The sequence below is a fragment of the Eumetopias jubatus genome, unplaced genomic scaffold (assembly GCF_037043125.1).
Source record: "Eumetopias jubatus isolate StellerSeaLion01/CBP00866 unplaced genomic scaffold, mEumJub1_p1.0 scaffold_8, whole genome shotgun sequence".
Classification (NCBI taxonomy): Eukaryota; Metazoa; Chordata; class Mammalia; order Carnivora; family Otariidae; genus Eumetopias; species Eumetopias jubatus.
Genome location: NW_028274814.1, coordinates 23965235 through 23987259, shown reverse-complemented (window position 1 = coordinate 23987259; position 22025 = coordinate 23965235). Strand labels below are relative to the sequence as shown.

At 39.8% G+C, this 22025-nt stretch overlaps 1 protein-coding gene across 3 annotated transcripts in view; it reads left to right on the top strand.

Annotated features, from left to right (window-relative positions):
* Window positions 1-21734, top strand: part of SEC61A2 (SEC61 translocon subunit alpha 2) — a 32913-nt gene extending 11179 nt beyond the window's left edge. The window contains exons 1-9 of one of the 3 annotated variants that reach the window (XM_028114703.2): window positions 7924-7971; window positions 9549-9680; window positions 9804-9913; window positions 14827-14980; window positions 15953-16113; window positions 16456-16653; window positions 17950-18141; window positions 18620-18696; window positions 21073-21734. In XM_028114703.2, the coding sequence (XP_027970504.1) occupies window positions 9557-9680; window positions 9804-9913; window positions 14827-14980; window positions 15953-16113; window positions 16456-16653; window positions 17950-18141; window positions 18620-18696; window positions 21073-21259 (1203 nt within the window). In that variant the 5' untranslated portion in view covers window positions 7924-7971; window positions 9549-9556 and the 3' untranslated portion in view covers window positions 21260-21734. Of the gene's footprint in view, window positions 1-7923; window positions 7972-9548; window positions 9681-9803; window positions 9914-14826; window positions 14981-15952; window positions 16114-16455; window positions 16654-17949; window positions 18142-18619; window positions 18697-21072 lie in introns of those variants that run through there. The other 2 variants (XM_028114702.1, XM_028114704.1) reach the window with 2 other exon arrangements.
* Window positions 21735-22025: the final 291 nt, after the last annotated feature.

The window sequence follows — 22025 nt, the reverse complement described above, 5'->3', positions numbered from 1 at the left end:
TGGAAAAATGTCTGTTCCTGTCTTCTGCCCATTTCTTGATTGGATTATTTGTTCTTTGGGTGTTGAGTTTGATAAGTTCTTTATAGATTTTGGATACTAGCCCTTTATCTGATATGTCATTTGCAAATATCTTCTCCCATTCTGTCGATTGTCTTTTGGTTTTGTGGACTGTTTCTTTTGCTGTGCAAAAGCTTTTTATCTTGATGAAATCCCAAAGTTCATTTTTGCCCTGGCTTCCCTTGCCTTTGGCGATGTTTCTAGGAAGAAGTTGCTGTGGCTGAGGTGGAAGAGGTTGCTGCCTGTGTTCTCCTTGAGGATTTTGATGGACTCCTGTCTCATGTTTAGGTCTTTCAACCATTTGGAGTCTACTTTTGTGTGTGGTGTAAGGAAATGGTCCAGTTTCATGCTTCTGCATGTGGCTGTCCAATTTTCCCAACACCATTTGTTGAAGAGACTGTCTTTTTTCCATTGGACATTCTTTCCTGCTTTGTCAAAGATGAGTTGACCATAGAGTTGAGGGTCCATTTCTGGGCTCTCTATTCTGTTCCATTGATCTATGTGTCTGTTTTTGTGCCAGTACCATACTGTCTTGATGATGACAGCTTTGTAATAGAGCTGGAAGTCCGGAATTGTGATGCCGCCAGCTTTGCTTTTCTTTTTCAATATTCCTCTGGCTATTCGGGGTCTCTTCTGGTTCCATAACAAATTTTAGGATTCTTTGTTCCATTTCTTTGAAAAAAGTGGATGCTATTTTGATGGGGATTGCATTGAATGTGTAGATTGCTCTAGGCAGCATTGACATCTTCACAATGTTGGTTCTCCCAATCCATGAGCATGGAACGTTTTTCCATTTCTTTGTGTCTTCTTCAATTTCTTTATGAGTATTTTCTAGTTTTCTGAGTACAGATCCTTTGCCTCTTTGGTTAAATTTATTCCTAGGTATCTTATGGTTTTGGGTGCAATTGTAAATGGGATCGACTCCTTGATTTGTCTCTCTTCTGTCTTGTTGGTGTATAGGAATGCCACTGATTTCTGTGCATTGATTTTATATCCTGCTACTTGACTGAATTCCTGTATGAGTTCTAGGACTTTTGGGGTGGGGTCTTTTGGGTTTTCCACATACAGTATCATATCATCTGCAAAGAGTGAGAGTTTGACTTCCTCTTTGCCGATTTGGATGCCTTTGATTTCTTTTTGTTGTCTGATTGCTGTGGCTAGGACTTCTAATACTATGTTGAATAGAATAGAGAATTTTTGCATCCATGTTCATCAAGGATATTGGTCTGTAATTCTCCTTTTTGATGGGGTCTTTGTCTGGTTTTGGGATCAAGGTAATGGTGGCCTCATAAAATGAGTTTGGAAGTTTTCTTTCCATTTCTATTTTTTGGAACAGTTTCAGGAGAATAGGTATTAATTCTTCTTTAAATGTCTGATAGAATTCCCCTGGGAAGCCATCTGGCCCTGGGATTTTGTTTGTTGGGAGATTTTTGATGACTGCTTCAATTTCCTTAGTGGTTAGAGGTCTGTTCAGGTTTTCTATTTCTTCCCGGTTCAATTTTGGTAGTTGATACATCTCTAGGAATGCACCCATTTCTTCCAGGTTATCTAATTTGCTGGCATAGAGTTGCTCATAATATGTTCCTATAATTGTTTGTATTTCTTTGGTGTTGGTTGTGATCTCTCCTCTTTCATTCATGATTTTGTTGATTTTGGTCATTTCTCTCTTCTTTTTAAGTCTGGCCAGGGGTTTATCAATCTTGTTAATTCTTTCAAAGAACCAGCTCCTCGTTTCAATGATCTGTTCTCCTGTTCTTTTGGTTTCTATTTCATTGATTTCTGCTCTGATCTTTATGATTTCTCTTCTTCTGCTGGGTTTAGGCTTTATTTGCTGTTCTTTCTCTAGCTTCTTAAGGTGTAGGGGTTAGGTTGTGTATTTGAGACCTTTCTTGTTTCTTGAGAAAGGCTTGTCTTGCTATATAATTTCCTCTCAGGACTGCCTTTGCTGTATCCCAAAGATTTTGAACAGTTGTGTTTTCATTTTCATTGGTTTCCATGAATTTTTTAAATTCTTCTTTAATTTCCTGGTTGACCCATTCATTCTTTAGTAGGCTGCTCTTCAGCCTCCATGTATTTGAGTTCTTTCTGACTTTCCTCTTGTGATTGAGTTCTAGTTTCAAAGCATTGTGGTCTGAAAATATGCAGGGAATAATCCCAATCTTTTGGTACCGGTTGAGACCTGATTTGTGACCTAGGACGTGATCAATTCTGGAGAATGTTCCATGGGCACTAGAGAAGAATGTGTATTCCGTTGCTTTGGGATGGAATGTTCTGAATATGTCTGTGAAGTCCATTTGGTCCAGTGTTTCATTTCAAGTCTTTATTTCCTTGTTGATCTTTTGCTTAGATGATCTGTCCATTTCAGTGAGGGGGGTGTTAAAGTCCCCCACTATTATTGTATTGTTGTCAATGTGTTTCTTTGCTTTTGTTATTAATTGCCTTATATAATTGGCTGCTCCCACATTAGGGGTATAGATATTTACAATTGTTAGATCTTCTTGTTGGATAGACCCTTTAAGTAGGATATAGTGTCCTTCTTCATCTCTTATTACAGTCTTTGTTTGGAAATCTAATTTGTCTTGATATAAGGATTGCCACCCCAGCTTTCTTTTGGTGTCCATTAGCATGGTACATGGTTTTCCACCCCCTCACTTTCAATCTGGGGGTGTCTTTGGGTCTAAAATGAGTCTCTTGCGGACAGCATATGGATGGGTCTTGTTTTTTAATCCAATCTGATAGCCTATGTCTTTTGATTGGGGCATTGAGCCCATTTACATTCAGGGTAACTATTGAAAGGTATGAATTTAGTGCCATTGTATTGCCTGTAAGGTGACTGTTACTGTATATTGTCTGTGTTCCTTTCTGATCTATGCTGCTTTTAGGCTCTCTTTTTGCTTAGAGGACCTCTTTCAATATTTCTTGTAGGGCTGGTTTTGTGTTTGCAAATTCCTTTAGTTTTTGTTTGTCCTGGAAGCTTTTTATCTCTCCTTCTATTTTCAATGATAGCCTAGCTGGATATAGTATTTTTGGCTGCATATTTTTCTCGTTTAGTGCTCTGAGGATCTCATGCCAGTCCTTTCTGGCCTGCCAGGTCTCTGTGGATAGGTCTGTTGCCAATCTAATATTTCTACCATTGTAGGTTACAGACCTCTTCTCCCAAGCTGCTTTCAGGATTTTCTCTTTGTCTCTGAGATGCGTAAGTTTTACTATTAGATGTCGGGGTGTTGACCTGTTTTTATTGATTTTGAGAGGGGTTCTCTGTGCCTCCTGCATTTTGATGCCTGTTTCCTTCCCCACATTAGGGAAGTTCTCTGCTATAATTTGCTCCAATATGCCTTCTGCCCCTCTCTCTCTTTCTTCTTCTTCTGGGATCCCAATTATTCTAATGTCGTTTCGTCTTATCGTATCGCTTATCTCTCGAATTCTGCCCTCGGGATCCTGTAGTTGTTCATCTCTCTTTTTCTCAGCCTCTTTATTTTCCATCATTTGGTCTTCTACATCGCTGATTCTCTCTTCTGCCTCATTTATCCTAGCAGTTAGTGCCCCCATTTTTGATTGCACCTCATTAATAGCCTTTTTGATTTCGACTTGGTTAGATTTTAGTTCTTCTATTTCTCCAGAAAGGGTTTCTCTAATAACTTCCACGCTTTTTTCAAGCCCAGCTAGTATCTTTAAAGTCATGATTCTGAACTCTAGGTCCGACATCGTACTAATGTCCGTATTGAGTAGGTCTCTGGCAGACGGTACTACCTCTTGTTCTTTTTGCTGAGGTGATTTTTTTCGTCTTGTCGTTTTGTCCAGAGGAGAATAGATGAATAAGACAACAGAATGCTAACAGGTTAACAACGTCTCCAGCAAATATACTCTATACAAATCAGAAAAGACCTGAAACCAGGGGACAAGAAAGGGAAAGAAAGAAGAGGAAAAAAAAGGGAAAAGAAAAAGATAAAAACAAGCAAAAACAGAACAAAACAAAAAACAGAATATGATCAAATACTATCAGGCTAGTGCATAGATCAGTGCCACACACTAGCTTTTGGGCATATTTTGGTCTGTTAGAAGAAAGTGCCTGCTAAAATTTTAAAGGAAGAAAGACTTATATATGTACAAAATAAGGGTTGATACAATGAAGGGATGGAAGATGATTGTAAAGATGAAAATTATAAAAGATTTTATAAAAGGAATTGATAAGAAGTTGTTTTTTAAAAAGAAAGAAGATTTAAAAAGAAAAAAGAAAAAAAAGAAAAAAAGGAGAGAATGTGATCAGGCAGGAGACTAGAACAAAGCCATACACTGGTGATTTAGGGTATATTTTGATCTGTTAGAAGAATTGTATCTCAACATTTTAAAGAGAGAACCACTTATATATATATGCCAAAAATAAGGGTAACTACTATGAAGGGATAAAAATATGACTCTAAAAATGAAAAATAAAAAGGTTTTTTTTTAAAAAACGGATTGATAAGATGTTGTTTGTAAAAGGGAAAAAAAAATTCAGAAAAAAAACAGTGAAAAAATTAACCTTGAAAAACTAATGAATTATGGTAAAAAAGCCATGTATTCTATGTGCAGTATTCCCCTAGCGCTGGAGTTCTCCCATTCTCCTTGAGCGGTAAACTTGGTCTTGGCTTGCTGGCTGTTGGTGCTGATCTTCTGGGGGAGGGGCCTGTTGCCGTGGTTCCCAAATGTCTTTGCCGGAGGCGGAATTGTCCCGCCCTTGTGGGTCCGGGCTAAGCAAGCTGCTCGGGTTTGCTCTCAGGAGCTTTTGTTCCCTGCAAGCTCTCGGTACAGCTTTGGAGGACCAGGGTGAAAATGGTGGCCTCCCAATCTCCACCCGGAGGAGCTGAGAACTCGGGGCCCCGCTCCTCAGTGCGCCCCCAGAGAAAAGCAGTCACTCCCGTCTCCCCGGTCTCCGGCCGCACTCCGTGCTCACCCGGCCTGTGACCGAGCGTTTGTATCTCTGGCACCCGACCCCGTGTGGAGTCTCCAAACCCAGCAGATCCCTGCGGTGCGCTCCCGCGCCGCTCCTCCCGGGGGAGGAAGGGGAGTCTCCCCGGATCTGCCGCTTGTTGGGTCCCTGCTGGAGGAGCAGTGGCCCGACGGGGCCGCGGATCACAGTTTATGGCCACCCCGAGCTGAGAGCCCGCGCCTCGGCTCCGTCTCTGCAGCCGGCTTCCCCGCTCCGATACCTGGGAGCTCTGCCGCACTCAGGCACCCCTGGTCTTTCTGTGACCCCGAGGGTCCTGAGACCACACTGTCCCGCGAGGGTTCCACCCCCCGCTTAAGCCACTGGAGCCACATCCCTCAACGGAGCCGGCTTCTAAAAGGTCCGATTTTGTGCTGCGCGGCTCTAGCACTTGCCAGAAGCGGCCGACGGAGGCCCCCTCCCCCACCGTCTATCCTCCCGAATATCGCCTCGGATTCACTTCTCCGCACGTCCTACCTTCCAGAAAGTGGGCGCTTCTCTGTTCAGAGAGTTGTTGCTACTCTCTTCTTCCATCTCCTGTTGAGTTCGTAGGTGTTCAGAATGGTTTGATCCCTATTCAGCTGAATTCCTGAGACCAGACGAAATCCAGGTCTCCTACTCCTCCGCCATCTTGCTCTGCCCCTCCATAACATTTTCTTTTTTAGCTGACTTAATTACAAGAATATAGTATATGATACATAACATACAAAATATGTGTTAATTGACTGTTGATGTTATTGGTAAGGTTCCGGTCAACAATAGGCTATTAGTAGTTAAGTTTTTGTTTTGGGGAGTCAAAAGTTATCCATGGATTTTTGACTGCATGGGGGCCGTCAGTGTCTCTAACCCCTCCATTGTTCAAGGGTCAGCTGGGGTTTGTTTTTGTTTTTTTTAAAGATTTATTTATTTGACAGAGAGAGAGAGAGAGAGCGAGAGAGGGAACACAAGCGGGGGGAGTGGGAGAGGGAGAAGCAGGCTTCCTGTGGAGCAGGGAGCCCGACGCGGGGACCTGAGCTGAAGTCAGACGCTTAATGACTGAGCCACCCAGGCGCCCCCCGTGCTTGCTTTTTTTTTTTTTTTTAACTAAAAGATAAGATAAATTATGTAACTATTCTACTTAGTGTGTTTACTCAATTTCTTGGAAGAGTTGTTTTATTTATAGGGTATATACTGTTCCATTCTATGTCTATGTCATGAATTATTTAATCATTCAGGTCTTTTTTGAGTTCTTACTCTGTGGCGAGCTTTGTGCTAGGCGCTGAGATTAGAGCAGTGATCAAGACAATGTCCCCGTTGTCACGGAGTTTATATTATTCTGTTTGGGGAGATGTCCTCTCATGAAGTACATTTTGGGTGAGGGGAGGGACATTGGAGCAGAGACCTACAGGACACGAGAGAGAAGGCCATGTGACGATCTGGGGGAGGAACATTGTAGGGAATAGCATGTGCCCAGGCCCCGAGATGGGAGTGTGCTTCATATGCTCAGGGAAGGATGAGGAGTCAGTGTGGCTAGAAAAAAAAGAAAAGAAAGGAGTAATGAGGTAGAACACGGTATTACAGATGAGTCCAAGAGCCAGATCATAAAGGTCTTAGAGACAAAGTAAGGAGAGTCCTTTAAGTGTGATTCCAGGCCATTAGGGTCCTCTTCTGTCACACATTTAGTTTTTTTCCCCAGTTTTGTATCATTTTAACCAGTGCTACCATGAATGCTATCACTGTAATGCTCTCTCCTGTCTTTTTTTTTTTTTTTTTAAGATTTTATTCGTTTATTTGACAGGGAGAGAGAGAACACAAGCAGGGGGAGTGGGAAAGGGAGAAGCAGGCCTCCCGTGGAGCAGGGAGCCCGATGCGGGGCTCGATCCCAGGACCCTGAGATTGTGACCTGAGCTGAAGGCAGATGTTTAACAACTGAGCCACCCAGGCGCCCCTCCTGTCATTTTTTAACAGAATTAATTTCTAGAAGTTTAACTGTGCAAGGTACATATCACCTAAGTTTTTGATAAATAATGCTAAATTAACTTCCCAAAAGATGTATTATTTTATACACTGAGCAGTTGTATATGAGAATATTTTTCTTCCAACAGTGGATATTATTAGTCTTTTAGTCTTTGGAAGGTAAAAATGGTATCTGTTATTTAATTTGTTTTTCTTTATATATTGGCGAGCTTGAACATAATCTTATATTTTTATTGAATATTTGAATTTTTTCTGAGTGGACTTGTTTTAAGCAATAGAAAATTCCTGACCGGTTTAAACACAAAGATGGAATTTATTAGAAAGGTAGTGATCATTTTTTGGACTTCATAGAGGAGGTAGAACAACTAAGCCTGGGCTGGGAGAGAAAACCAGGGCAACTTTAGATTGGCAGCAGGGATTGGCAACTTTTTCTTTGGGATTTAGCTCCCCAAATTCCTGGGTTCTTTGGTTCTTGGCTCAAAATTCCAAACTACAGGATTTACACCGGGCTCAGTCAGCTTTGGTTAGAGTGTCAGGGTTACATAGTTCAGATCTGGGTGTGGGGGTCCCTTCCTGCACTGTGAGTATTTCCTGAGAAAGACCATCACTGGGAGCAGCCATACTGTGTTCTCTCTTTCTCCTTTTTTCTTTTTTCCTATTGATTTGTTCATTTTTAACTGATCCTGGAAGAACTCTTAGCATATTGGAGATAGGAACTCTCATTTGTGTTCAAGTATTTTTCTTCTAACTTTTATGCTGCCCCCTTTTCTTTTTAAACTTTTATGCAGTGTTTTCGTGCGTGGGATTTTCATAGTTGTATCTAACCATAACATCATCTTTTTCATTGTGGGTTCTAGGTTTTTTTTGTCATGCTTAGGAAGTTTTTTTCTTTTCCGAGATGATAAGCATACTTACTTCTAGTATTTTTGTCATTTGTCTCTTATAGTTAAATTTTCCATACATCGGGCCTTTATTTTGACGTAAGTCATGAGGTAAGAAATGCAGGTGTAATTTTTTACAAATGGCCAGTCATTTGGTGAGGTCCACTTATCCTTTTCCCTACTGATTTGAGGTGCCATATTTCTTATATGAAATTGTCATCAAAGTTTGACTGTATTTATTCTGTATTTGACTGTATTTATTCTCAGACTAGATCCATTTGACAGTTAAAATTTTGTGATTTGACTTAAAAAAAATGTTTACCTTCCTACCTACTTCTCTACCTGCTGGTTTTAACAGTAAGAAATGTTGTTACCTTTTACTGTTGAAATATTTGAGAAGACGTGAAGAATCCTCCCAGGATGGAATCTCTTCTCATATTAAGGGTACTTTTTCAACATTTATAAAAGCCAGGATTTAAGGTTGTGGTACGACAGAATGACCAGTGGAAACATATTCTTGGTGATGTAGAATTACTCGTTTTACATGTTAACTTGTACACTGGCATATTTGGTTTTCTTATTTTTCACTATATTTTTCACTGTTAAAAAAAAAAAAAACTTAAAAAATCAAGAGAGGCAAAAAGAAGAAAAAGAATTCTCACTGGGTAAAAATAACCGTATCCTGACAACCTGACTAAAATATCAGGAAACTATTTTTCCACCTAAGTATTAACTGAAATCTAACTGTAATACTGTTTTTCAAATTTTTTATTTTTCTATCCACTAAGTCATGAACATTTTTCATGCCACTCACTAAATGTTCTACAACATTGGTTTAGATGACTCTCTCTGTAATTTTAGAATTTGAATTAGAAGAGTCACAAATATTCTTAAATGTCATTTTTTTATTAACTTGGTATTTAATTCTCAGGCTTGGTATGTACTTCTTATTTTGCATTAAAATAAAATGTTCAGTGTAAGCTTTAAAAATAATGATTTGAACAGAAATTTTGGAAGATTTCTTTCAAAGAATTTAACGTTTTAAATTTAGAATTTATAGAAATTTACCTTTTTTGGGGATAGTAAATTTGACTCAATGAGTTGTTGCAAGGTTGTGTTAATAAATGAAGTAAATAGGGCACCTGGGTGGCTCAGTCGTTAAGCGTCTGCCTTCAGCTCAGGTCATGGTCCCAGGGTCCTGGGATCAAGCCCCGCATCGGGCTCCCTGCTCTGCGGGAAGCCTGCTTCTCCCTCTCCCACTCCCCCTGCTTGTGTTCCCTCTCTCGCTGTGTCTCTCTCTGTCAAATACATAAATAAAATCTTTAAAAAAAATTAAATGAAGTAAATAGGGCGCCTGGTGGCTCAGTTGGTTGGGCGACTGCCTTCGGTTCACGTCATGATCCTGGAGTCCCGCGATCGAGTCCTGCATCCGGCTCCCTGCTCAGCAGGGAGTCTGCTTCTCCCTCTGGTCCAACCCCCTCTCATGCTCGCTCTCTCTGAAATAAATAAATAAAATCTTAAAAAAAAATAAGTAAATAAATGTGTTAATCAGTGTTTAAAGAATGAATATGTGCCTATTAACATTTGAGCATGTGTTTTAATAGACATAATGAAGGATTGCAACACTTGTAAACTAATCTGCATTAGTTATAGCAAAGATTATTTACTTTTTTCCTTCTCCTCTACAGGAACTTTAATGGAATTGGGTATCTCCCCAATTGTAACATCTGGTTTGATTATGCAGTTGTTGGCTGGAGCCAAAATCATTGAAGTTGGAGACACACCCAAAGATAGAGCTCTATTCAATGGAGCCCAGAAACGTGAGCTATTAATACACTTAAAGAGTCTTTTCCAAATTTGAGAATTTTGTGGTAAAGATATTTTTCTAGTCTTTCTTGTCTTTGGTTGTAAGCATGTACTCCTTTTCCCCCAATTTTTGTCAGTATTTGGTATGATCATTACCATTGGGCAAGCCATTGTGTATGTCATGACGGGCATGTATGGGGATCCTGCTGAAATGGGTGCTGGCATCTGTCTCCTTATCATTATTCAGGTAAGAAATCCAGTTTTTCATCTGCAGATAACAAAACAGTTTGATCCCTTTTTTCTTTTCTAACAACTCTTTAAGTGGTTGATACATTAGTTTTCTTGCTTGTGAATTATTTAATTATAAGATTTTGATTGTTGAAGTGACATGTATAAATTGTGTTGATATAAAAAAATTAAAACTTGTTTTAGTAGCCTGATTGCTGCATAGTATAAGGAATTATGGATCAGCTGTAGTTCACTGATTCTTAGATGCACATTTTTTACTTTTTGATGTTTCTGGGATCAGGATTTTTTTTTTTAAGATTTTTATTTATTTGAGGGTGAGAGAGAGTAGGAGCAGGGGAAGGGGCAGAGGGAGAGGGAGAAGCAGAAGCAGATTCCCCGCTGAGCAGGGAGCCGATACGGGGCTCAATTCCAGGACCCTGGGCTCATGACCTGAGCTGAAGTCAGACGCTTAAGCGACTGAGCCACCCAGGCGCCCAGGATGTTTTTTCTTATAGCGGATAGTGCCCCACGTTTGTTGTCAGCCAGGCAGCAGTCGTGATAGGAGTCATTGTCTGCATATGTGTGTCAGCTGGTTAGAGCTATTCACATGTTCATTGCATCAATTGGTTATGTGCATTGTTGGTGTAACATGTTTTTGAGATAGTTGCTGTTTAAAATGTCTGCAAAAGTCTCTGGTTTGTTATGGAACAGTCACTGTGTGTACGCAAAGGCACAGAACAGGCTAGATGATAAAATCGGTGTGTAGGTCTAAAATATTTTCTTTGTAAGTGGAAAATAAAAATTCTTTGTGACAAGTTACTGTCATGGTTTAATTGGCAGTATATTTTTTCCTTGTTCGTGGTATACAAAATAATGGCATTACAAATAATATCTCACAGCTAGTAAAACACATGAGCCTGTATACATATATTCCATGGATTTTTAAAATAGACCCTTCGGAACTGAACTTTTAAAGTCCAACATAATTATCCCTGTACTAAGTATCTCAAAGTGTGTCAAATTTAGAAGATATTTTTCTAATGTACGATCCTTAAAAATCATTTAGAGAAGCTACCCAAGAATGGATTGTACTTAAGTTATGTAATAGTTATTTATGGGATTTTGAAAAGAAGTTTGATAAACACGGCATCTAGAGTCCTTGTTATTTTGGAAATGCCTCTTCTTGCTCACTCTATGGAATTAGGATTCACTTAGGAACATTTTTTTTTTAAAGATTTTATTTATTTATTTGACAGAGAGAGACACAGCAAGAGAGGGAACATAAGCAGGGGGGAGTGGGAGAGGGAGAAGCAGACTCCCTGCTGAGCAGGGAGCCCGATGGGGGCTCGATCCCAGGACCCTGGGATCATGAGCTGAGCCGAAGGCAGACGCTTGACGACTGAGCCACCCAGGCGCCCCAGGAACATTTTTTTTAATGGTCAAAGCATTAATTTCGGAAAAATATTTTTATAAAAGTGAAATACCAACTTATAAATATATACATTGAGAAATGGGACCATTTCAGATTGGCAAGGTTGACCATCCTTTTTTAATGAGAAACCTTATATAGGAAGCAGATCAAAATAAGATCATGTAGTGAGTATGATTAGAACAAGGAGAATTGGGTTGTTCAAGTATTTATTGGTGTCATTAACAACAAGGGGGAGCTCCTCTAACTAGATGGAAATATTTTGTCTTTTGACCAGGTGAGGAATTTTTAGTGGATTATCAGTCTTTGGTAGGTTTCTGAGCCCTAGGGAATTCCCATTACGTTGTCCTTATTTCTCCATTTTTAAAAAAAACCTTGATTGGCAAATTTATAACCTTTGAGAATTAGAGGAAGAAGAGTTGCAGTGGCTTGGGGAGAGAAGATCCTCTGAAAAGTGATTTGGATGTCTTTCGGTGCTTAGGACCTCTCCACATGCTTTTGGCATTGTCGATACCAATGCATCAGTTGTTGTCTTACTTGGTTTCTTTATTAAAGCCTTTGCTTTATGCAACCTGTAGTTCAGAATAGCTCTGATTTTTATTTATATATATTTTAAAGATTTATTTGAGCGAGAGGGAGGAGGGGAGAGAGAGAGCATGAGCAGGGGGGAGGGGCAGAGGGAGAGGGAAAAGCAGACCCCCGCCTATCAGGGAGCCCAGCCCCAGGACCTTGGGATCATGACCCGAGCCAGAGACAGACACTTAACCAACTGAGCCACCCAGGCGCCCCCAGAATAACCCTGATTGTTAAAAAGACAGAATTGGCACCTAGCTCTTAGAACATTATGCTCCAGTACACTTTTTCTAGTATTTTAGTAAGGTATTTTTGGATTCTTGAAGAACCTCATCGGACCAATTTTGGGTTAAAGCGTTGACTCCTGTGGAGTCGTTACAAATTTGAATTTGAGATAAAAACAGAGTTAAGCTATTTTAATTTTTTCCCCCAGTATCAGAGGTCAAGGAATAGTTATATTCCAGGAATGAAATAAATGGATATGTATATACTTTTTTTTTTTTTACAGAAATTCTGGCATACAAATACTTGTGGTTAATTCTTTCAGTGTTAACGTATAGAGAAATGTGTTTGATCATAGGTGGGTAGTGTGTCTTTTAAGGCATTGCTAACATTGAAAATATGTGGATACACTGAAGAGAGATGATTGGATCAGTGTGTTTCACCCAGAAACATAGACTTTGAAAACTGTTTGCATGCTCTTAGGTAAGGTATTTCTCACCTTAATTATTCTTGTTTCCTTCATGTGGTCATGTCTTGGAACTAGTGAGATTTGAAATCTGGATAGTGGGTCTTGATTAAAATAACAGAGTAGAAAATATCAGTGTGCATGGCACGTAGGAAAGGTAAGTATTGTTTTGTCCAATTGTGTGTGTGTGTGCGCGCGTGCGCGCGCATGCACAAGCAGAGTTGAAATGTAGAGCTATTTTTGTGCCTAATTTAGAGATTTATAGGTATGGCACATTCCACAAGCGCATGCAGTTAGCATTCAGTCTCCCTCACTGTTGTAGTCAACGAGATGCTGTAACTTCCTGGTTTCTCAGTGTCTCCTCCCTCGGAGGCATAGTTCACATGCTTTTTACTGTCTTTTATCTTACTCTTTTGATTATAGAAACCATTTCTCATTTAGACTTCTCTGTGCCAGTTAGAAAAATATGAGTTTTGATTTTTGCAGGACATACATGAATCACCCTGTAGTCTGATGGTTAATTGGTCTGAACAGGGGGTTTGGAGAATTACAGGTATTTCAGAATGACTTTATGACTCTGGACAGGTCATTTAATCAGAAGCCCATGATCAGACTTTTTGGTGGGCTGATAGTTTGTGGACAGCTATTATTCCCTGCACAAATTTGGTTTTCTGATTGGGAGTATTTATTTACTTAATACATAATTGTGGTCAAAATAAAATCTCAGTAGTAAGGCCTAACTTCTCTTTTATCTTGTCAAAGTGTTAAACTTGGTTTTCAAACAGTAAAGGATTCATGAGCACTCTTAGAAGTTTGAAGAATTGTACCCTTTTTCCAATCCTTTGAAAATCAAACTAAAAGACTAATAGACCATTTAGGCTCTGTACAACCACTGAAATGACAGTTAAGGAAAAAAAAACCTCTGCAGAAGGTAAGCATGCTTAAAATGGTGGACTGTAGCTTGTTTGCTCTCTTTTGTAATGGGGGATGTCAGGTAAGCTGAGTAAGAAGGTGGGAGGCTTCAGAGCTGGGCAGAATGGAGGTGGCATTTCCTCACTTACGTAGGATGGGGTTTTTAAAATGGGGACAGGTGTGAGGTTGGAGGTGTAGAAGTGTATTTTCTTCCCCTCTTGATTAGGTTACTGCAGTGCAGGGAAGACATGACTGTGGAGGTCACTTGCCAGGCTATGGGTTGTTTTTAATTGGTGCATACTTTTACGGAAATGTCTTCTCCAAGAGGAAAATTAAGAATTTTCAATTTCACATAAATTAAACTTAGTATGCTTTTATTTTTAAAAAAGGATGAGCTTAAGAACCTGGCAAATCCTTGTCTTCACATTTACCTTCAATCTTTGTCACTGTGGGTATGGAGTGCATTTTTGACATTGTTATAATCTCTGTACGTATTAATTTGTGCTCTTTTTGACTTATTCTCTCTATATATTACAGTTGACCCTTGAACAGCACAGGTGTTGGGGCGCTGACCACCCCCCATGCAGTTGAAAACCACATATAACTTTTGACTCCCTCAAAACTTAACTACTAACAGCCCACCTGAAGCCTTGTCGATAGCATAAATGGCCAGTTAACTCACATTTTGTATGTTATATACCATATTTATATGATATCGTAAGCTAGAGAAAAGATTATTAAAAAAATCAGAAGGAAGAGAAAATACATTTATAGTATTTAGAAAAAAAAATCTGTGTATATGTGGACCTGTGTTGTTCAATGGTAACTGTCTATGTAATGTATTAAAGTATTGCATAGAATACCTTAAAAATGTCTCAGCCTAGTTTACATACTTTTCCTTTAGTGGCAGTATACAATTGTGTCTTGTTATTATACCATATTTCATTTGGTCTTTCACTTCCTTGGAACTACTTGGAATGTTTTCAGTTTTTTGCTGTCCTAAATTGAACAAGTTTGAACATTTTTTAGTGCGCTTTTCAGTAGGCCTTACTTAAACATTGTAAGAGAAACTATTCAGATGGTTTATAAATGTGCTTTAAAGGTTGAAATGTCTGCTTTATGATGTAGCGATTTTTCCACCCCTCTGACTTGCAGAACTGACTTCTGACTAAAGTGGGGTTTAAAAAGATGCAGAATCCTAACAGTGATATTGCAACAATTAGGTTTTAGTATTACAAATGCCCATACTTTGCAAGTAGTCAATGGTATTCCTCTTCCCCTTTCTTGAGTTTATTCTTGCTTCAGCTTACTTGCATTTCTTTCCCCACAGTTGTTTGTTGCTGGTTTGATTGTGCTGCTGTTAGATGAGCTGCTACAGAAGGGTTACGGCTTGGGGTCTGGTATTTCCCTCTTTATTGCCACCAACATCTGTGAAACCATTGTCTGGAAGGCCTTTAGTCCCACTACTATTAACACTGGCAGAGGTACATTGCACAGTGACTGCAACTGCACGAGTTTTGCTGGATGTGTGCTGGAAAGTAACCCGTCACGGAGCAGGACATGCCTGTAAACATCCTGGTTTGCTGTCCCAGGGGACACCTGATGCTAATTGCTCAAGAGTTAAGCAGCAGAGATTTGTGGAGTATGAAACAGTACTTCAGAAAGAATTATATCTAAGTCTTAGCCTCTGCTCATTGAAAATTTCAGTGGTTGCAAACAGCTTTTTAAAATGTTACTTACTTAAGCCACTGCTGCAGAAGTCATTGACCGATTTCCGCATTCCCAGGGGAATAAAAAGGTAGTGGATTAAGATTTTTCAAATGAAAACGCTGTTATTTATTGTATCATCAGGGAGCACTAATACTTTTGCTGCTGTTCTCCTTGGCTTTGTAATAGCAACTAAATTTTGAAATCCTGCATTCTGTCTTTCCCCTTACCCATCTCCGTTTATCTCAAATGCCATCCAGGCTCCATAACAGTTAACGTCTAAACTGATCCCAGCCTTAAGAAAAGAGCAACGATGGTTTACTAGTATTCTTGGTAAAACAAAAGCCAGCTCGAGAGAGTGACATAGATCTTTTGAGTCTGACATCTTTGTTCTGCTTTGCTGTTGCTTTCCCCCCTCCTTAAAAATACTCCTTTCCCTTCCCTAAAGTAAAGGAGAGGCAAATCATTATGACCTAAATATTTGCTTAGGTTTATTCTACTTTGGCTGTTTTCATCAAGAATAGTCTCTTGAGAAAACTTGAGATTCGTGCTAATAAAAAAGATATTTTTGCCTCAATGATGTGAAGATTTTTGGAAGCTCCACACATGGCTGTATTATAAAGTCAACATCGATGAATGATTTTGACTCCTATTTTCCGCCATGTACTGGAGGTTCAAGGTTATTTGTTTGATCTTCGGGACAGCTTTGGAGAAAGAGTCTACAGCGACTTTCTCTCTTGATTTATCAGGTACTGAGTTTGAGGGTGCAGTCATAGCACTCTTTCACTTACTGGCCACCAGGACAGACAAGGTCCGCGCTTTACGGGAGGCTTTCTATCGTCAGAACTTACCCAATCTCATGAACCTCATTGCTACGGTTTTTGTGTTCGCCGTTGTTATATATTTTCAGGTACGTATACTTCTTTCACCGAAGTCGGCGGAAGGTGGATTTTTGTTGTGCTCTTGAAGAAAAGAATGCCATTTGAAATGTCAGTATCTAACAAGTCAGTTGTTGCAGTTGCAGAATCTAGTCAAGCAAATAATTCTGTTCTTTTGACTGTGAGGTGCAAAATATTGGTGGTGATGGCATAGAACAGGAGTTCTGTGTGTGCGTGTGTGCGTGGGGGGGTGGCTGCAGGGAAAATGTTAGCGTTGCTTCTCACACTCCCCAGTGTACTGTTCTGCCTGTCATCTGGGTTCTTTACTTGAGATGTGCACTCACTCTTACTTCCTCTTCATTTTCATTTTTTAGGGATTTCGTGTTGACTTGCCCATCAAGTCGGCCCGGTATCGAGGACAGTACAGTAGCTACCCCATCAAGCTCTTCTACACCTCGAACATTCCCATTATTCTCCAGTCGGCCTTAGTGTCAAACCTGTATGTTATTTCCCAGATGCTGTCTGTTCGATTTAGTGGCAACTTTTTAGTAAATTTACTAGGACAGTGGGCTGTGAGTATTTTATTTATTCTAAGCATTTGTATTTATTGTAATTTCCATTTCATGGTTATATTTTTAACGGAAAGAGATGAGCCATAATTGAAGCAGTTGCTATAACATGTTCAGATTCACTTCCCTGTCGCAGAGTTTATAATTTTTTGGAAAGACGTTTTACCCCCATCTTTCATGGCCTGGGTGGCAATAAACCAGTTGTGATTAACTGGGCTAGAGACAGGCCTGTGATTACTGTACTGGAGAGAGCATAGAGTTACCAGAAATAGAATCCAGCACTTTCTGACTCCCCCCGCCCCTTTTTTTTTTTTTAAGTTTAACAGGATAAGACAGTACTCTTGAGTGTTAGTTGAAGGAGATAGGATTCCCTTTATCCACAGTACTCTTTCTCTGCTCATGTAACAGAAATGTGATTGCCTGTGATGAGGGAAGATGCGGTCCCTCCCTTTGTGAGCTGATAATCCATCAGTAATTATTACTGTAATAATTTCATAGCAATAAGTACATCGAGTGGCTGTATATAGATTGTGTTGTGATCTTAACTAAGTTCCTTTTTAATGAGAGAATTACTGGGAAGTTGAATTACGTCTATAAAGAGTACTTTTGATTGGGGATTAGTGATTCTAGGGGCACAGTAAGGAAATCAGTTTGAAATATATATTCAGGAACTAGACCTTGCAATCATTGCAGCCAGAAATTGCTTTCACACTCCCTGTGCCCCAGAATTTACACTGTTCCCAGTTCTGTTACTATAAAAATTCTTAAATGTTTGTCTGGCTAAAAATCCTATGATAAATATTTAGTAAAGGACTATTTCTTACACAAAACTAAGAAGTTTAGGCAGTGAGTTGTTAGTCGTCTGTCAGTATTTCAATTGATTGTATTCTTCATAGAATACTTTGAAGTGAAAAGATATGGAGCATACTCTTGTATAGTTAAAGTGCAGAAAGTTTCAGATTCTAAATGTGATCAGAGATTGACAATAAATGTAATGATATTACTGTCTTTAGGAAAAGAGAGATTTTTTTTTTTTGGTAAATGTATTATAATGTTGGTTTTTAAAAGATCACTCTTCTGTTAATAGATTCACAGTGTCTTTTATATAATAGATGCTCACTATGTAATTTTGAAGGCGTGAAGATAATAGACACAAAAGTAACTCTTTAAGTTCCATAGACTTGTTAGCTGTAGGTGCTTTGAGCTTAAAGCATTGTTGTAATTTCTGAGGAGTTTGAAAAGTCATAAAAATGTATCTAGACCAGTTGGGTTCACCATCTATTTATTCTTGTTATGTAGGATGTCAGTGGGGGAGGACCTGCTCGTTCTTACCCGGTGGGAGGCCTCTGCTACTATCTTTCTCCTCCCGAGTCCATGGGCGCCATCTTTGAGGATCCTGTCCATGTGGTGGTTTATATCATCTTCATGTTGGGATCATGTGCATTCTTTTCTAAGACATGGATAGAGGTGTCTGGTTCCTCAGCCAAAGATGTAAGTATTTATTTTATTTGAAAATAAACATTTTTATTTTCAAAATGGTAATTGAAACACTTTTAATTACTTTTATAATGTAAACTTTTAAGTCATACATTCTTAATAATGAGGTAATATCACCCCTGAGAGGTCAAAAACTGGTTTCTGGAAGGTGGAAAAATTCTTAGATTTTTACAGTGGTTTGTGAACCCTCCAAAGCTGAACCCTACCCAACAAATTCTTATTCCTTAGTGTTTAATTTCTGTTTAGGGAGGTGAAAAATGGAAAAGGTTGAGAAACACTGGTTTAATGTGTGGGTAATAGGTGGTGTGCAACATTGAGCCTCGGGTGTAATGGGAATGATATGACAGTGCCTACTTAATGGTCTCATCTTTGATTTACTGGTGTGTGGAAAGCCACTTCACACAGAACCTGGTAGGTAGTAAACAGTGAAATATTTATAGTTTGATTTTATAAGTTGTTTTTCTCTTGGCAGGTAGCTAAGCAGCTTAAAGAACAGCAAATGGTAATGAGGGGCCACAGAGATACCTCTATGGTTCATGAACTTAATAGGTAAGGTCATGAGATTTAATCCTTGGGGGGTATGTGTGTGTGTGTGTGTGTGTGTGTGTGTGTACGTATACATGTGTTTGGTTTTTCAATCTTTATTGTCACATGTTATCCTGTTTGAATATGAAGCATCTTTCTTCTACTTTACACAGAAGAAGCAAAATTTAACACAATACTGAATTGTTCTCTAAAATTATTCCCCATCAAAGTTGACATCTAAATTATTTTTTAAAATTGTGTTCCCTTCACTGCTCAGCCCAGTATTCAAAATGTTCCTGATTGGAGGTCCTCGTTGTCTGGCTGCACATAAAATCACCTGGGAGCTTTTAAAAAGTTCTGATGTTCCACCTCTAGGAATTGTGATTTATTTGGTCTAGGGTGGATCCCATCATTAGTTTATTTTTTGATAACAGCTTTATTGAGCTATAATTCACATCCCATGTAATTCATTCATTTGAATTACATGGTTTAGTGTTTTTGTTTTTAGTATATTCAGAGTGTGTAATCGTTACAATGTAATTTAAAAAACATTTTTGTCACCGGAGTGCCTGGCCGGCTCCCAAGAGTGTCAGACTCTTGATCTCAGGGTTGTGAGTTTGAGCCCAACATAGGGTGTAGAGAGTACTAAAAACAAAGCAAAACACAACCCAAGTTAAAAAACAAACCAGAAGCATTTTCATCACCCAGAAAGACACCTTGTACCTATTGGTTATTCCCCATTCCTATGTTACCTCCCACCCCCGAGCCAACTTTTTACTTTTGATCTCTACAGATTTGCCTCTTCTGGACATTTCATATAAATGGACTTGTGATCTTTGGTGAAGAGCTTTTTTCACTTGGCGTAAAGTTTTCAGGGTTCATGCATTATTTGTGAACAATATTCCATCGTATGGATGAACTAAATCACATTTGTTTATCCATTCATCAGTTGATGGAGATTTTGGTGGTTTCCAGTTTTTGACTATCAGGAGTAACGCTATTAAGAACATGTTTGTACACGTTTTGTGTGGCCATGTTTTCATTGCTGTAGGAGTGGAATTTTGTTGGGTCATCTAGTAACTCTGTGTTTAACATACGGCGGAACCGGCAGCTATTTTCCAGTGTGACCGTACCGGTCTGCATTCCCACCAGCAGTAGATGAAGCTTCCAGTTGTTCACATCCTTGCAAGCACCACTTCTTGCTTTTTGATTAAAGCCACCTCGTGGGTAGGAAGTGGCAGCTTTTTGGTGGCTTTGATTTGCATGTCCCTGATGAGTAATGACGTTGAACATATTTTCATGCGTTTAATTAGCTATTTGTGTATCTTCTTTGGAGAAATGTCTTTTCAGATCGTTTCCTTGTTTTTAATCATATTGTCTTTTTGTTACCGAGTTGTAAGATTCTTAAAAAAAAAAAAAAGGTATTTTGGATATGCCTCTTCTCAGGTATATGATTTATAAATATTTTATTGCCATTCTGTGGGTTGTCTTTTCACTTTCTTGGTGTCCTTTGATGCACAAGTTATTAATTTAGATGAAGTTCGGTTTCTCTTGGTTGCTTTGCACTGCTCTTAAGTGTTTACGTAGGAAACCATCGCCTAACCCCAAGGTCACAAAGATTTATTCTTGTTTTCCATTAGGAGTCTCGGCTCTTACATTCAGGTCTTTGAACCGCTTTGAGCTAATTTGTTTTGTGTTTAGTGTGAAACAGGGATCCAGATTTCTTTTTGTGCATGTGGATATCCAGTTCCAGAGCCATTGGTTGAAAGGCACTTGTATTTTTATGTGAACTTTTTGTTTATTGCGCACATAGGTTGCCAAGAGTAGTCGAGCGAACCTCCGGGTCCCCAGCTTGTGTCTGGCTTCCGTGGTTAGCCTCATTCTGCCATCTCTGTTCATCCCCCATCTCCCCCAGGCTTTCTCCCGCCTTCTTTCTGGAGTATTTTAAACACAGTCCCATTGTTTTTTAAGAGTTCTTCGGGTGATTCTAAACGTGCAGCCAAGACTGAGTTACTGTAAAAGAGGATCATCCATATCTTGTCATGTAAATTTGATACTTAAAAAGCATTTTGAAATTTACTCTTCATCTACAAGAGTGAGCTAAAGATGACTTATTTAAAGTAGTACATATTTTAATACTTAAATCTGTTGAAGATTCCAGCCTTCTGCCATAAAAATCACGTATTGCTTTTCTTGGCTATTGACTGGTTTCTGGAAATCGGGGTCCCGTCCTTCCCTGAGTCACAAAGTCTCCCCCAGCATGTCAGCACTGTGTGGGACACGCACGCCATCCCTGCAGACGGTCGTCCCCCCCCGCTGGTGTAGTGTGCCGATGACACACCGGCATCCCGTGTCCCCTCCCGTGTCCCCGCGCTGGCTGACTGAGGCTCTGTCTTGCAGGTACATCCCCACGGCGGCCGCGTTTGGTGGCCTGTGCATCGGCGCCCTGTCGGTGTTAGCCGACTTCCTCGGGGCCATCGGCTCTGGCACTGGCATCCTGCTTGCGGTCACTATTATTTATCAGTATTTTGAAATTTTTGTCAAGGAACAGGCTGAAGTCGGTGGGATGGGTGCTTTGTTTTTCTAAATGTTCCAACATTTCTTCTTGTGTGTGTGAAAGGGAAAATACTTTTGACACAATGTTTTTGTCCAGTAGTGCTGGTTCCCCTTTCCTTCCCTCACAGTTTGTGTTCACGTGCTCACTGGCCCATTTGTGAGGTGGGCGCCGAGCTGAGCCTGTGTGCAGCATGAGTACCAGCTGCCTTAAAACTAAAGTTTACATTATTCGTTCGAAAATGTCCCTGTAGTGTTGCCTGTGATGCTGGAAAGCAGTGTAGCTGCCGTGCCCTGCTCACTTGGGCCGGCGAGACGGTGGTGTGGATCGGTTTTGCACACAACATTCAGAACACTCTCTTCCCCCCACTTGTTTAAAAATAAATGTAGTTCAAATTGCCACTTTTCCAGTATTTTTGAGCTTATTTAATGAGTTCTGGAACATTTGTATCTAATCTGTATTTTAGATATAATTAACTTTTTATACTTTTTTAACTCCTTGTATCCATGGTCCCACCCCCCCCCCCCCCCCCCGACTTGGCCCCTCTCAGGGCTGCCCCTCAGCCCACGTGCCCCCTCCCCCCCCCGAGGAGCTTCAGTTCCAGCAGGTCCTAGAAACCCCTGCTTGTATAATTACTCCTCCTGGTTTTCATTCCTTTCTTCCCAGTGACAGCAGTCGGTGCTGTTTTACTGTATTGGCTATGCCTTTGAATTCCAACACATCACTTGAGAATATTCTTTCAAGATACGATGCCCCAGTTCTTTTCTTTTTTTTTTTAAATCCCTAAAGCAAAGCTCTA